General features: G+C 46.3%; 1 protein-coding gene across 2 annotated transcripts in view; it reads right to left on the reverse strand.

Moving 5' to 3' along the window:
- PCCB (propionyl-CoA carboxylase subunit beta) overlaps positions 1-16,952 on the reverse strand; it is a 1,121,578-nt gene that overhangs the window by 179,441 nt on the left and 925,185 nt on the right. For both annotated transcript variants that reach the window (XM_069618020.1, XM_069618019.1), the window contains exon 13: positions 16,292-16,390. In XM_069618020.1, coding sequence (XP_069474121.1) covers positions 16,292-16,390 — 99 coding nt within the window. The remainder of the gene's footprint in view (positions 1-16,291; positions 16,391-16,952) is intronic.

Genomic DNA, 16,952 nt, shown 5'->3' on the forward strand with positions numbered 1-16,952 from the left:
GAGCGCTCTTGCGATGTGCGTCGCCGGAGGTTTTGGTGTTAGCGCCCTTATTTTTAGAATGCCCAGACGCCTGTCGCGGAAGCGGTGGCGGGGAGGGCGGACTACCCTTACGGTTGGCGGAAGACGCCGGTGGGCCCGGTGTCCCCGTTGGCGCTATGGCTGCCTTAGTCTTCGACGAATGCGTGCCGGGGGGTATGTGCTTTGGTGTTTTTGCGTGTGCGTCCTTGTCGCAGGGGTGTACATCCCCATAAGATGGGCGTGAGCCAGGCTTGTCGGGGCTGGGGACGGACAAGGAGCGTGAACGCTCCTTTTAAAGGTCTACAGCCTCCGTTACGGGGGCCGTGTAGTCACTGTCCTTGTCACACTCGGCGGCGGCGGGCGAGTAGTCAGGCCTAGACATGGCGTAGGCCGCCCACCTTTTGACCCTGCGGTTTTTTAGAGTTTTGGGCTTTAGTAATTTACAGGCCGCACAGCCGTCCTCCTGGTGATCGAGGGGTAAGCAACGGTTGCACCGTTTGTGCTTATCCTTCCAGGTATATTTACCCTTGCAAAGCGGGCAAAACCTAAATGGCGTCCTCTCCATAGCTGAGGGCAGTAAGTGTGACTACGACCTTGAAAGATAGGGAGGGGAAAGAGAAAGGCATTCTTAAAGAAAAGAAAGAAAGGCCACAAAACCCCACTCTCCCTACTGTGTATGGCCGGCGAGGCCTGGCCACGTGTTTGGCAGCGCCGAAGGATCCCCTCCGCTCGTCCTTCCGTCGAAGATCTTGCTTGGAGGAGAAACAGCTCTGCGTCGAGGGAGGGATCTACGTTATTGATATTAATAACAAACAACCAAAGGTCGAAGAAACTATTTGGCATTGTCTCTCAAGGAGCTCCACATAATGGCGACCAGTAGCTGGGCGGAAAAAAACAATCTGAGGGACCTCGACGCGTGAGGGATTGTGGGTACAACGCACGTCTCTATAGGGATAGTGTTGCAGACACGCCTTGTCGACGTCCCCTTTTCGACTACGAAAAACAAAATGCAATACTCCGCAGTGACCACTGGATGTCGGACCTATGCACAGCATGTGATTCTAAGCAGATTAACAAAGATCAGAAATATAGTTATTTAGTTCAATTTATGTTTTTATATATCGTCTGTATTGTTAGCTCATACAAAATAACAGTATCTTTTGTCTGAAAGCAAGAAGAAAAAATCTCAAATCAAACAAAGTAAAATCACAAAGAAAGGAAGCAACAAAAAGCTATAACCTGTGTACTGGTTATCTAAAAATCACATGTTTAGGTGGGCTAGTATCATTTATGTGGTACAGTTTTCATTATGCAACAACCAATTGTAACATGTAGAGGAGAAAACAGTAGCAAGAAATTAACACTGTACAAAGAAAAAATTAAAATTATTATTTGGTATTTACACAAAGAAAAGCTGGTATGTCTGGTCTCAGATTTAGCAAGGCCCACTCTGCCCACTCTGAGAGCTATAAAGATCAGACCAGGGTAACGGTTGGTTTTTGGAAACAGAGAACCAAAACCGTCGGTCTACGCCAGGGGGAGAAGCCCCCTCTCTAGTTGGAAAAGGTAACAGAAGCACAATGTGTGCTTAGTCCTGTGGCGTTTCGGCTTGTTGTTAGAACGCCTTCGTCTGGGCCTCCGGGTTGGGGATCTCTGTGAAATCAAACAAACGAAGAGAGAGAGAGCAAGGGGTATGTGTGAGATATTGGAAAAGTCTTAAGTACTGTTAAAATTGCTTCTAACAATGGGGGGGGGGGTTGGCATAACTGCCTATTCTATAAACATATTAAAAGATACTATTAAGGTAACAAACCATGTAGGCCATGGTCTAGTATAGGTAATAGAGGGAGCTGCGTAAAGGCCAACCTGTAGGGAAAACTCTGCTTGGCAATACTGCACAGGGATGGTGTCCTGTATTCATTAGTAATACACTTGAAGTTAGGGTTCTGCTCCACTGCTGGCGTAAATGCTTCGGTGGCCAACAGGTCAGGAGTAGAATGCTCAAAAGATCACCTTGGGTGGGGCATACCTGTGAGAAAAAAGTGAAGCCGTACAGTGGAGAGTAAACCATGAGTGTCTGTCCCTGGTGTTGGGCAGGTAGATTCAAAGAAGGGGTATAGGAGGAAGTTAGACGGTACCTGTGTGTCTCGAGTTTGTAGACTCAAACTCCTAATAAGAAAGGTATAGTACGTTCTTCATACACTTGTAAGCTGGATCGTCCTCTATTGCCGTATGGTTATTGCGGGCAAAGAGCAGAGCTGTAAAATAAAGAGTGTAACGCTGGCGTAAGGATTGTGGTGCGATCAGATTAACTGTGGAAGTCTGAGTAGACAAGCGAAGTTGGTTGGACACGGAACTGATGGAATGCTTACCATGAAATAAGTTCCTCGATGTCCCTTCAGCTGTAATCCTCGGTCTGCGAAAGCGTCAGACCGCTGTGGTCTCCGGCACTCGCAGGAGAGCTGTGTTCGGAAAGGATGATGTGCACATGCACGGGAGAGTAATGTAGGAGACCTCGCGCATGCGTAGAGAGCACAGAAGCGTTCCGTTGTCATGACAGCCGATCGCAAATGCGATTATTGGGCGGAGTAAAAGTGAGGTGCGGACCTATTGCATCCGCTGGTGCAGAGTAGATTTACTCAAACTTGAGTGAATGGTTAATGTTTTCAGATGTCGAACTGGTCTATATTAATGTGTAATGCGAATCGAACCGCAGGGTTCGAATTGTTGAATGGAGGCAGGCGGGAGGTCTCCTGGGTACTCATCGATCTCAGAAAGGGGGGCTCCGTGAGATACGGAATACGGGGCCTGCCACCGTAAATGGTGGCCCTATCCAAACAGAAGTGAAAACTATGCATAATCTCAGGCTCCCTTGGAGAGCTGGGTCGAAAATGCAGCTGACCTGTGTGGCCGTAGGCTGCGTCTCAAGCTCGGTGGATGTCAGATGACCCTCAACAGACTGGAGGGGGTAAGAGGTTGTAGTGGTCCAACTGCTATTGGCATGTGGAGCATAATGCTCAATCCCATGTTACCCTGGCCTCATTGAGACCATGAGTTATAGTTTGAAGTCTGAAAATCCACCATGCTTTCTTGTGTTTAAGAGCATTTTTGATGTTAGTGTTCCCCTCCACTTTGTCGATGACCCTCCAAGTGAAGTCATCGGGTCCATGTCGATGTTCGAGAAAATGTGGGACCATTGTGGCTTTTGCAGCGAATTTTTGACGTCGAGGAACTTATTTCCCGGTAAGCATTCCATCAGCTCCTTGTTCTGACCAAGTTCTCTGACTTCCACAGTTAATCTGATCGCACCACAATCCTTATGCCAGCATTACACTCTTTATTTTACAGCTCTGCTCTTTGCCCGCAATAACCACACGGCAATAGAGGACAATCCATTTTACAAGTGTATGAAGAACGTACCATACCATACCTTTCTTATTAGGAGTTTGAGTCTACAAACTCGAGACACACAGGTACCGTCTAACTTCTTCCTATACCCCTTCTTTGAATCTACCTGCCCAACACCAGGGACAGACACTCATGGTTTACTCTCCACTGTACGGCTTCACTTTTTTCTCACAGATACACCCCACCAAGTCCTCTGTTTCTAAAAAACAACAGTTACCCTGGTCTGATCTTTATAGCTCTCAGAGCTTAGCTAGGCAGAGTGGGCCTCGCTAAATCCGAGACCAGACATACCAGCTTTTCTTTGTGTAAATGGCAAATAATTTTAATTTTTTTCTTTGTACAGTGTTAATTTCTTGCTACTGTTTTCTCCTCTACACGTTACAATTGGTTGTTGCATAATGGAAACTGTACCACATAAATGATACTAACCCACCTAAACATGTGATTTTTAGATAACCAGTACACAGGTTATAGCTTTTTGCTTTTTCCTTTCTTTGTGATTTTACTTTGTTTGATTTGAGATTTTTTCTTCTTGCTTTCAGACAAAAGATTCTGTTATTTTGAATGAGCTAACAATACAGACGATATATAAAAAAATAAATTGAACTAAATAACTATATATACAGAGATAGGGGATGTGTGCCTTATTTCATCATACTAGGGGATACAATTGTGTATTCATGAATATACTAGGTTTACTATTTGAAGCCTATATTTAAAAATAACTTGAATAAGAAATATTAAGACACCAAAAGGCAGTGTCTATAAAGATAACTGTGGTCGGAGTACCCCTTTTGTTCTCTATTTGTACAACAGCCCTCCCAGACTTCCACTGTAGGGGCTATCCCTTCCGTTACTAAAGAACCACATCTGAAGGCAATGACCAAAGAAGACAGACTCAATCTTGTTTGTTGTAATGACGTACATAAGAGTAGCGCAGACTGGGAATGAAGGAGAAACTCCAACTGAGGGAGAAGAGTCTTTGGTATGCAGAGGCATGCCGTTGTGGAGTCGCAGTCCTAGAGGGGAGCTGGAGGCTGCAAGGTGGGCAACCTGACCAAGCAAGCAGCTTTGTTCAGGACAAAAGCCAAGGCGGGAAGAGAACCGTATTACCTTGTGGCGCGACCAATGGCCAACATTAGTGGGCTGGACGCCCGACAATGGATGCTCAGACCAGGAAGGAGAGAGGATCCCGGATCCCTGAGCTACATGAGGCAAGTGTGTTTGCTGAAGAGACGAAAACACAGAGGGAAGCAAATGCTCCCAACGCAAAGATGTCATTGAGCATTTATGAACGCCAGCTATCAAGAAGGTCGAAGACAACCGTACGAAAGCCTGCAGGAGCGGGACAGAGCCCTAACACAGGGAAAACAGGCTGAAAATGGCACAAGCTTTGCATGTCATGACTGGAACAGCCACAGAAGTAAAAGAGAAACTTGTGGGCACACAACCACAATCAAAGGAAGCAACAAACATGCGAATGCCATAGCATAGGCAGACTGGCAATACATATCTCAAAAGAAAAGTCCAAAACCTGCATGAGATCTGTACAATGCTATGTGCTGTAGCTGAAGTATAAATGTAGCAGAGGAATTGCCTTACACAGTATAGGCGGAAATATAGCTGGGCTGGGCATGTCATCTGCAACTGGTACAATATCAATCTGCAACTGGTACAATATCAATTAATCGAAAACTCTATGTGGCCATCAAATAACATCCTATCACAATTTACATTAACCAAACACATGATAATACACGTCAAAAGATCATGACATAATATAAGAAGAGAGACACCAATAGGAGAGCCCTGCCCATTTTGGGCTGACTCTGGCACCCTGGGGACACCCGCAATTGACCCTGCTAACCCCCCCTTCCCAAGGGAGTGAGGTTAGCGCCAGTTAGGGGGGTTTTCCTCTGTGTTTGCCTGGTTTGGCCGGCTGGACCAGTACAGTTGTGCAGGCTGATTATGATCCCACTCTTAAGTGACTGACCATCCCTCCCCCCTCTTCCCCAGACTGCCTCAGCCACTGTCCGGTCCCAAAAAATCAGTTCAACAGTGTCGAGGGCGCCCTGCCCATTGCTTGGAAGTCTACGGCATCCAGCCCTGTTTTCTCTTGAGACAAAGTCAACCACCTACTATCCGTTTCTAGCGCAAGCTTTTGTTTAACAGGGCATCCCTTGGTTCTAGTTTGTTCATCAATAGTTTTGGGACCCCATGGAGATAAATTGCAGTACTTTAGGGCAGTTCTTGGCCGTTGGGCTTGCTCCTGCCCCTTCTTTGCCATGTGTCTTGGTCTCTATTTGCCCTTAATATTGTGCATTTTGTAGCCATTGAGCTCGATAGGGAATCCTCCAGGTGGGTAGACTGACTTACGGTAGGGCAGCCCTCTGACCACCCATTGTTTGGCAATGTTGTCATAGTGGGCTTTTGTGTTGGCAGGGCTTTGTTTCCCAGAGATCAAGGCGGGGCAATCATTGTTTGTAACAGTGTGGCATGGGCTCGGGGGCATATGTACAGTGAAGCATTCCACAGGTCGATGGGAAGCCCCCATGCCGGCAATAGGAGTGGTACAAGGCTCCTCCTCCCCCTGCAACCTCCCCTCAACAGCGTCCCCATCAGGGCTTCAAGCATTTTCTTTATAGCTACCAACTCGGCCAGTGCCTGGTTGCACTTGCACCCTCTAGTAGAACAGTCGTCCGCTGGGGGTTGATCAGTGACAATCGCCACACCCGGTTGGGTTGCATATCGTTGGTGCTTGGGTGCCCTGAGTGGGTATAGGTGCAGATAAGAGCTGGCCCACAGGGAAGATGGCAAATGCTCGTTCCAGACACTGCTAGAGGAGCCAGAGGAAGGTTTGGTGGCTAGGGGGTCAGTGATCACTCTTCCTAGTTCCTCTTGGGAGGGCTGGGCATGAGTTAATGAAGAGGAAGTAACTTGTTCATTGGAAGGGGTAGAGGCTGGAGCCAGGCAGGGATTTTTCAGAATGGGACGTAGGGCCATGCAGTAGCTTGCAGGTACTCCCGGGGTGGCATTCTCCCTTATGAATTCTGTTTCGGGGGTCATTGACATCATTAATCCTGTATATCGTGGTTTTGGTGCGTTAGGTACTATAATGGTATCAGTTGACTCTTGGGCCCTGGTGGGGTTCGTAGATACTGCAGGAGTTATACTACTTGTGATATTCCCTCCAGACGGTGGCCAATTTCCTGGGCGTCAAGGGTGACGCTTGGACCTCTTGATTCGAGTCAATGTAAGTCGCCCCTGAAAGTGTTGCAAACAAGCCCTCTAAGTTGCAGAATATTGCTTGATGGGCAGCTATTGAGGAGTCTATGGGCATCTTTCCTGTGCTCACCCCCAGAATGGATGCATTTTGTCAATCAGCAGGTGCACCTCCTCCACAGGGAAGGTTGAGGACTTAAATGAGATCATAAATTGCCTGCCCCCCCACCCCCTCCCAAGAACAGGGTAACTGGACGTGGGTTGCGACAAGACTCCCTGTTTCCACCTTCTCATTGCCACCATCCTGCACTGCGATTTGGGTCCAGGGGTATCTTCTTCTTGGGCATCGGGCAGGGCGCAGAAGAAAAGGGGAGGTAGGTGTATGCTCCATACGCAAGGCTCAAAGCAAGAAAGGAGGCAGCACCAAATGTCAAAGTGCAATTTCCCAGCGAACAGTCCCAGCTATATCCAGGCAGCTGCAATACATCCAAGCCTAGCCCTACCTTACTTCCCCTTGTAGCTTTCAATCCCCCAGGGGTGCCGAGTAATCAACTTCTTCCACCAGCCAGCACCAAACACTGAGCCCTTGACCCGCAGTGGGCTTCACTGCTGCAAGGACGGCGAGGGTATTATGAGTCTTGGGGGAGGCATGGCCAAATCAGCAGACCAGAAGGAAAGACCCAGGAGGGGTCTGGAAGCCGCTAAACACTGCACCCTTGCCCCACCATGGTCCAATATCTGTGAAGAACTGTGAAAAGGTAAGATGAGACAACTGAGAAACCAGAAGGTGTCTCACCCGCTGGGGATCTGTCATCCAGGTGGCCAAGACACGCTCATTGCGTTTGGATCCAGTTCCTGGGGATGGACCAGTGTGGGAGGATCACCTTGATGAGGGGTCTTCGGTGAGTGTGACACCGGACGATGAGACACGGTATCACCTTCCCTGTAACACCTTTTTACCATCCTACCAGGTAGGATACTTAGGAACTCAACCCCCCCCGTCCCCCCACCTTTGCCGACACAAACACTTTCCTAAGGATAGCGCACTGTGAAAGAAAACCTGACATGTCCCAACACAATGGTCAGGCAGAGTCCGGCAATTACTGGTCATTACACACACACCTGACTTCCATCACACTTCCTCACACAGATAAAAGGCGGAGCACGAAAGCACACTGAGCAAGGCAAAACATACGAGGAAGCAGCAGTTGTAAGCAGTGGTCGGGAGCGGTGCTCCTCTATTTCTTTTAATGAAGTTTTACCGTTCCTATACTTTTATTTTAAAATAAACCATTCCAGAAGGGTTTCGTTTTAAAATAAAAGTGTAGGAAGCAGTTGAAACTTGCACTTTCAGTGCAGTGCACTGAACATTCCCTTAAACTGTATGCGCATGCATTTGGGGGTTTATATTGTGCATGGGAGGGTGTGTGGCGATGGGGTTTCTGGGGAGCGGTGCAGACCAGTAGGGAATATAGCTCCACTACTTCTTTTCGTACACTTCGACCACTGGTACTAACATGGCAGTTTAATACGAGGAGAAAGACGGCAAGACCAGAGAGAGTTGTAAGGAGGGAAGTGCCCTGGACCTTTTCAGAGAAAAACTAACTTTCACAAGCCCATAGAACAAGAAACATAAGACCTGTAATTAAAGCTGAGGAGATATGCATTGTGTGTCGGAGGTGCCCGGGGCTCTCCTGTGTCAATAGCCAAGGCGGGGAGGAGTGATTGCCGCTGTGGTACTGTCCTTGGCTCCTACAACAAAGCAGCGCCAGTAAAGTCAGTACAGCCGGGGAGACTAATAGCAGACTGGTCTGTTAGAACCAAAGTTGCAAGCGGCAACATTGCACGGAGAAATCTGAAGAGAACAGTGAGTAAAGCGTATGTGATGAGCGACGCAAATATAAATGAACAATCAAGGAGTGACTCAACATTTGAAGCCAAGATAGATACCATATACCGAGTGGTCCGGCACCACGTGGGTGCTCATTCAAAGGTCTCTGTTAGGTATCCAACTGAGAGGTGGCAAATGTAAATTGTGGAATCATGTGGTCCTGCAACGGGTCAAGCTAAACCCTGTGCACGTTTGAAAGTCTTTGATAGCTAATATGAACTGCAGTTGGTCCAAGCCCGAGTAAGGGAGACTAATTGTGTAAGAGGAAGGATCTGAGTCTGGCTGAGGGGGATTCGGGGTGAACCATGAGTCACCCGACAAGGAATATTCTCTGAACTTTGGAGAAAGGGATCTGAGCCCGACTGAGGGGGATCCTGGCTGAATAGTAAATCACCTGACTTGAGTACTTATAAGAGGAAAATAACTTGTTTGTTTATTTTAGTACATCAGGCCCTCTGAATCAAGAGACTTTGAGAACTTAAGAGACTTGGGCACAAAAGGCCCCGATGTTTGTAATGGAACTGTGTCCTCGTGCCGAAGAAGCCCGAGAGTGTGCTATGCTTGAGTGAATCGACTTGTCCCATGCTAAAAACGTGGGGAAGGTAGGCCAACGGCATGAACAGGTAGATTGGGTTTTGGAAATGTGTCTGGCTAGGTAGATTGGGGCGCTGTTCGAGCTGCATTTGTGAGTTAAGGATATAGTTTTTAATTTGATTGGATCCCGAACCGGCAGCCAGTGGATGTTCCGTCTGGTTGAGGAGAAATATTCTTTTTTTATGGATATTGAGGGTGGCTCCAACTGCATTCTTCTGGATTATTTGCAGTTCGTTGATGTTTCTACTGTTGCAGCCTGCAAAGAGGGAATTGCAGTAATCAATTCTTGACCGAATGAGTGCTCTGGCGAGGGTATGGCAGTTGTCAGGGGTTAAGAAGGGTCTACCGGCGGTAATATATATTTATACCCACAACCACAGGGACGCGCAGCGGACGAGAGCAGTAGACGAGGGCCTTGCGCGCCAAAGTTGAGCCAAAGGCAAGCCAGTCTGTGCTCATCCGGGCCGCGGAATGGCAGTGGGGGGACAAAATTGTGGCACATACTGTCCCAAAGCGCATCCTGTCGCGCAACCAATTAATTGAACTTGCTCCTGTGAATACAGTTTGGCCAGCAGGGTTTTCAGAGGCTAAACTATATGAGAACATTTTGCCTCACCCTGACAGTCTCCGGTGTTTATTGTTGAATATTAGGTCTCTATTTGCTCATACCTTAGCCTGTCATGACTGGTTGATTGATAATGGCCCCGATATAGCCTGTTTCACTGAAACATGGCTTTGTGAATACTCTGGACCTGCATTAGTATAGGCGCTACCCCCGAATTACTGTATCCTCTGTGTTGATCGTCCCTCCCAGAATGCGGGCGGTGGGATCGCCTTGGTCAATAAATCTCATTTATCAGCAAGTATAGTTCTGTGTGACTATGAGGCTAAAAGGGGGGCTATGCTGGTCCGTTTATCAATTACACCAGTAGTGCACTAGTGCATGACATGAAAAATTGGGAGAATCGTCCTCCCACATATGACTCCCCTTTTAGTGATAGTATTACACATTTTGAGGCCTACCTAGGGCTGAAATGTAACAACTTGGTTATTCTAGGGGATTTTAATCTAAAAGTGAATTGTGCTGCTGATCACTTACCTCTCAGTTTTTATTGGGGATGGAAGACCTAGATTTACCTCTTCTTGTGGTTGGTCCGATTCACTGCCCATGGTCATACTCTTGATCTGATTTTTGCCCCCTCCTCTTTTGTGACGGTCTGCCCTACTCTTCAGTTGGATTGGACTGATCATTTTCTGCTCCCTTTTGGCATGAAGATTGCAGCTCCCTCTTCCTCCGGTATCAGGCCTTCATTACTGAAACTCTGCCAGAGATCCGTTGATACTGCTTTAGTCAGTCAGGAGATTGTAGACTACGAGGCAGCTTACCCATCCTTCTGAACCCTGGTTTGATGATACTCTGAAACAGTCAGTCAATAACTTTATTCGGCCATAAAAGTACACACAGCATGAATAAATCAAAATAAGGACCAACTAAAATTGAGCTAGTTGATAACGGGGAGCTTTTCTTAATGAACCCCAAGATCCAGTTTGCTGATCCCGCAATTCTACTCGGATGAAGTCATGATGACTCTCTCCCTATGATGCATCCTTGTACAGTTCAATATGGTCTCTCGGGATACAAATAAACAACCACATGTGTAGTGAAGCCAGTATAGGCTTTTGTTTATCAAAGTCTCCATAGATGCTTGCTGGTTTTGGGGTAATTGCAGAACATGGTGCAGGAAAACGTAGCACCCCATGGGGCCCCGCCCCATAAACTATGTGTAAACTATGGGCTGTGGGGCAGACACTGTTTTTTTATGTGTGTTTGAGCTGTGTGACAAGCCCCTGGTGTTCGCACTTCAGTTGGCATTGTAGCTCTACGGGCCTGGGAAGCTCCCCCGAGAGTAGCCCAGTTGGTTGGGCAGCTTGACTAGTTGGGTGCAGAATCAGTTCAGATTGGCCAGATGGAGCAGGTTGCACCTAGTCTGGCCTTGCCTTTTCAGGTCCATTTGCCTCTCTGCTTATGCAGGAGTGATCAACCCATTTTTCCTCGGTTACCATTCGCTTGGGGTAGCGTCATGATGCATGCTGGCTCCTCTGGCCTCAATTTTACCCCCAAGACGCCCATGTTTCCCCGCTGGAAACCCCCCCCCCCCATTGCCCCCCGCCTCTCCCCAGGGCCTCAATTAAGGCCATAAGCAGCCTCGTCACATCCCTAAATTCCCCCAAGACATGGCTGCAGTTGCGACCACAGGGTACAGGGGATCCCGCTACAAGATGGACAATACCGGGAGCAGGAATGTGTTGAACTGAGGAGTCGGTTAGCATTGGGGTGCAAGCGGCGAATGAGTAGCGGGTAAGATATCTTGGGCAGATGCTAAAGTTGTGGCTGGTACGCAGGCAGAGTTGACGCTCGGCTGGTGACCCTTTTTCGACGCGCACAACCTGCGGCTCAGCTTTGTGAGCTATAAAGTCACTTGAAGGGGAAAATGAGGTTAGTGAGTTAGTCCTGGATGTCAGGACCCCTTCACCTTGCTGCTCATTCGAGGCGGAACTCGGCGCTGCGTTCTTAACATAGCTGCCATTTCCACCAACAGAGCTAGATGTTATTGAATTTGAGGCAACAAGTCCAACTGGTCTAGAGGGTATAGGAGGATGTTGGGCTGCAGCAATGACAAATCCTTTGCCGGAAGGGATAAGTGTAATTAACTCATGCTCCCCTGGATTGACTTTGCGAAGATCAGGCCCTCCTCTGCTGGGCAAAACCTCTGTTGGGGCGCTATGAATGTCCTTTTCTTGTGGGTCAGCGACTTTGCACCCCATGACATCCAAGGTACTTCCAAGAAAGTAATTAATTTCCTTAATCAGTTGATAGGCATCCCTCCCGTTAGCTTGTGGGACTGCACCAGGGGGCCAGCACCTGGTATAAGGGGCAGCAATTTCTGCTTTACAGCTAGTATTCTCCTCTTGGGTAAATAGTCTACTGTTGGGTAAATTAAATATCGGGAATCTTTCGGGAACCTTTGTGGGGGTGAAACAGCCATGCTGTAAAAAAGAGACAGATGGAACGTAATTGGAGAAATTCCTATAACGAGTCTGATCATTTATTGTTACGATAAGTAACGCTTATTTTCCATAAAGCAGTCGTTGCTGCTAAAAGTAAATACTATTCCGAGAAAGTGGAGGCTGCCTTGAATCAACCTAAAGAGTTGTTCGGGTTGGTGCGATCACAGTCTTCTCCTGCGGCTGCACATGCTGACTTGACATCATCCAAAGAGTTGTGTGACTCCCTCTCTAAATACTTTGTGGAGAAGATTACAACTATTTGCAATTCTATTTCACTTTTCAGTTTCAGGTAGTGGTGGGATATCTTGCATCATTATGGTTTGTTCCTTTTAGGGAACACTGATCTCTTTTTCCCCACTTTTCTTTTGAGGATATTAGTAAAGCTACACTTAGGCTGAAGTCTGCTTCAGCGCTAGATCCTATTCCTCTGACTATTTGTAAGGAGATTCTACCTGTGATTGCCAAGCACGCTCTGGTGATGCCGTTGCTAAAAAAAGCCTTCATTGGACCCATCCTGTCAATCCAATTTTTGGCCTATCTCACTTCTTTCTTTATGAAACCTTTGGAGTTTCTGGTATCACCTCTGCTTGGTTCTTTTTTGGAAAATTCGTCTTTCTTTGACCCTTTCCAGTCTGTTGTCCACCCTGGCTGCTTCTAACATTTCAAGCAGGATTAAAAACGTATCTCTTTAAATAAGTCTTCTCCGTCCTGACCTACGGGCCACTACCATCATGTGATTGGCTATTATACTTGTTATGATGACACATTCCAATTGTGCCAGGATTCGATTTAGTTTGTTATGTGTGTGCTTATAAATATCTCAATCAATCACCGAGAGTGTACTAGTCTCTGTGGTCAATGACCTGGCGCGACACTCGGGTGGTTCAGGAGCTCTGGTGCTTTTAGATCTCTTAGCAGCTTTCGACAGGGTTGATCATCACACCCTCTTGGCCCGGCTTGCCGAAGCGGGGTTCACTGGTCAGGTGTTATCTTGGCTCTCTTCTTTTCTTGATGGACATTCACAGACTCTTTCTCTCCCACCTTTCCGCTTGGCTTCTGTGTCTCACTTGTGGGGTTCCTCAGGGATCGGCTCTCTCCCCAATTCTGTTTAATGTATACATCCAGCCCTTGGTCACGCTCATTTACTCCCACGGCCTCCAGTACTACTCCTATGCTGATACACAAATTATTGTGAGACTTGATCAGTTGCATCCTGATCCCGCTCATCAGTTTAGGGATTGCCTGGAGGACATGGGGAAGTGGATGGGCCGAAATTGGCTTAAACTGAATGGGGACAAGAGCGAGATCTTGGTAGTGGGTTCCTCCTCGGCTGCTTCTCTATGGACTTTTTTGGCCTAGTTCTTTTGGGGCCTGTCCTAGTCCAGCTTTGGTTGTTAAGAATCTTGGGGTGAAAATGGTCTCTTCTCTGTCACTGGATACACAAGTCTCATCAGTCTGTCAATCTGGTAATTTTAAATTGAGGATTCTGCAGAAGGTTTTAACCTGCATTACCTACCAGTTCTATGCAGCATTTGTGGTGGCACTGCTTTTGAGTGCAATTGACTATTGCAACTAACTCTACTTCGCGCAACCAATGCGCAAAATTCTGCAGCAAGGCTGGTGCGATTGTACTCCCTATCGTACAGTCCCCTGTTTTGCGCCAGCTTCATTGGCTGCAGGTGATCAAAAGGGTCCGCTACCACGGGTGCACGTCTCTCATGTTTGAGGATGTGCTTTTTCAGTGGCCGCTGCAGAATTTTGGTATTTGCTTCCGCTCCATCTTCGGGGTACTTCTGATCACCTGTCTATTAGTAAACAACTGAAAATATATTTCTTCCAAAAAAGATCTTGGTCAGGCTTGTATTTTGCTTGATGGTGGATCCTGCATTAGCGGCATGCTGCTTTTTTGGCGAACGATCGCTTGATAAATTCGCCACCATCATCACCCTACTCACCAGCACTTACCTCAGTAAACCTGCTCCAAAGTGTGCCTCTGTTGCTCCATAGACAGCTGCCAGGAAAAGAAAGTAGAAGGGACTACTCAATTTTCTTCTGGCCATCTTCTTCGGTAAGCTTTTAGGTTCTATGATGTCTGTGCGTGGAAATTTGCTCGAGGCCCATTTGTTCGCAATTATTTTTAAAACACATTTCATTGCAAGTAAAATGCGCAGGGAGAACCCTGCACGCCCCAACCAAAATTAAATACCTAAACCGAACCCCCATATATTCTTGCAAGGAAATGTGTTTAAAATGTGTGAACAAGTGGACCTCGGGCAAACGGCCTGCAAGCAAATGGGCAAGAATTAATTATTTTTTATTTAAATTGAGAAACTGGTGCCCCACCATAAACTTAAAAAAGAAGGGAATTAGCAAAGCTGGTGCTAATTTGAGAATGAAATTGGTTGGGGGGGATTAATGTCTTCTCTGGTGTTCAAAATATCTCATATGGCTTCTAACCCTTCCTGCTGAGGGATCGATGTGCATAGAGCCCCTACATCCATTGTTGCAAGGAGGCTGTCAGTGGTGAGGATAATGTTGTCAAGTACATTTATTGTGCTAGTCGTGTCCTTTAAGTAAGATGGCATTTTGATTACAAATGGTTTTAAAAAATGAACCCGTGTAAAGGGATAGTGGTTCCAGTAGGGATTCAGCACTTTGAGGCGAATCTGCTCGCTCAAGCAGCAGATGGCGTGTGAGCTCTATAGCCGAACAGGTATGTTTGCGTAGCTCGCTCATACTACCGTATATCTGTTGGAATGTGAATCTCTTACCATAGTATTAATGAAATGCCCTCTGTTTCTTTAGGATTTTCCGTGCGGGGCCCCTATGTGAAATAATTTGAACAGGCTGACAGTATAGAAATACTAACCTCCACTGAGAGGCAAGATGTTTTTTTTTCACGCACTGACCGCGCGTTATTTTGGTTTACTGTGACAACTTTAGGAGGACACTAAAATAATCACTGACCCTATTTTTCATGACAGGAATACATAGAGATCAGCCCTCGAGGCAAGTGGATCTCCAAAACAGTGCCTGTGGAATTAATCTACCCACAGGTAAGCGGTGTGTTTTTTTTTATGACAACACAGTGCATGATTTAGTCAGCTTTAAATAATGTGTGCTCAAACACTCCCCTGATAAGATTCTCCCTTCCCCTGCAGCACAGACGACATACCGTACAGCTTCCCGTCCTGATAAAGGCCGTGTACAAGATGAGGCACATCAAGCCCACCTAAACGGCTGAAACACCTTGGTGTAGACGCACTACTCCCAATTACAGTGCATTGACACTGTTCAATACAAAGAGAACTATTGTCTTTAACATTTATATATGTTGTTACAATGTTGAACTGTTTATGTGTATATTATAATATGTGAATTCTCTGACAAACAACGATTGAGATTGAGTTTGTCTTACACACACAAATTGGCTGTTGGGCCAGAAAATGTTTGGTTCCGTGTGTTGTAAATATTTCTGTCTGTATTTCCGGTTAAGTACCGTCTGATGTCATATCTCATAAATGTCTATTTCATGTTGATTTACACAACTCTAGGTATATAAAAAAATGAGATTGATCCACGAACAGAAAAAACAGGACATATATTTTAGAAGGTGGCCCTACAGCTACATCTGACCTAAGTAAGGATGTTACTGAACAAGACATGAAAATACTTTTCAACTATATAAAGTAAGGCTACGGAACATCATTTTAACATCTTGTTGGAGAACACTGCAAAGCCTAAGTGGTTCTGAGGAAAAGCTCCAAATAGTATAACATAAAGGCAGTGCCATGTAATATGTTACCTTTTTAAAGGCCTGCATTTCTATAAAAAATTCAAAAATCACAGCTAAATCCTTGCCTTTAAGTGTAATGTTTTCTTTGATCTTTATTAAGCCTATTGGGTAGATACTCGCAAGACCACTTTGCATGACTAATAATGTAATTATATTTTTAGAACACTCAACTGTTGCTTAGGGGGAAGGAACCAGGATAAGAAGAGAATTACATGCAGCGACAAATGGCCATGTTCAATGTTGCAGTGTACAGCGAATAGAAACCGTAAGAAACCCCCCTGGAGAACACTTACTTTGGCACCCATGACAGCAACCTCAGCTGTAGGCCAGGCATAGTTTGCATCACCGCGTAAGTGCTTGGAGCTCATGACATCATAGGCACCTCCATAGGCCTATAATAAAAAGAAAAGACATATTACAAAGTCATTATGCCAGTATGGAACATTGGGTGGGTACAGAAAACGTACATCACGACATGTGCAATAGCGGCAGACAAAGCCTCCCTTTATCAGGTAAGAATTCCAAATTTAACAAATGTTCCTCCTCCCTGCCTTGTGCCTTGAAGCAAACGTACTACATGTGGCCTATCACAAATCAGAAAAAAATGGATTTTTGCTGATTGACTGATAAAACCGCAACACCAAAATGTGAAATGTGAGGAATTGCCATATGGTAAGGGCGCAAAAGCCCTTGCTTTTTTGATTTTGATTAAATAATAAAAGGATGCTGGTAATTAAATCTCAGAAAGCAGGACAGCTAATCGGACCCTCATTTCAGAAAGCTCAATGACAAAAGCAAGGGGCCACCTATGCCCTGTGTATCGGTCTGCTGATCTTCAGCTGCTGCTCTCCAGTGGTGGGTTTGACAGCTGCTGTGACAGGAAAATCACTGGCGTGCAGAGGTTGCATTGACGTCTGCTCCTCTGTTCCAAAACCAGAGTGTTTAGAAAATTGC

Source organism: Ambystoma mexicanum, chromosome 10 (genome assembly GCF_040938575.1).
Source record: "Ambystoma mexicanum isolate Mex_15411 chromosome 10, UKY_AmexF1_1, whole genome shotgun sequence".
Classification (NCBI taxonomy): Eukaryota; Metazoa; Chordata; class Amphibia; order Caudata; family Ambystomatidae; genus Ambystoma; species Ambystoma mexicanum.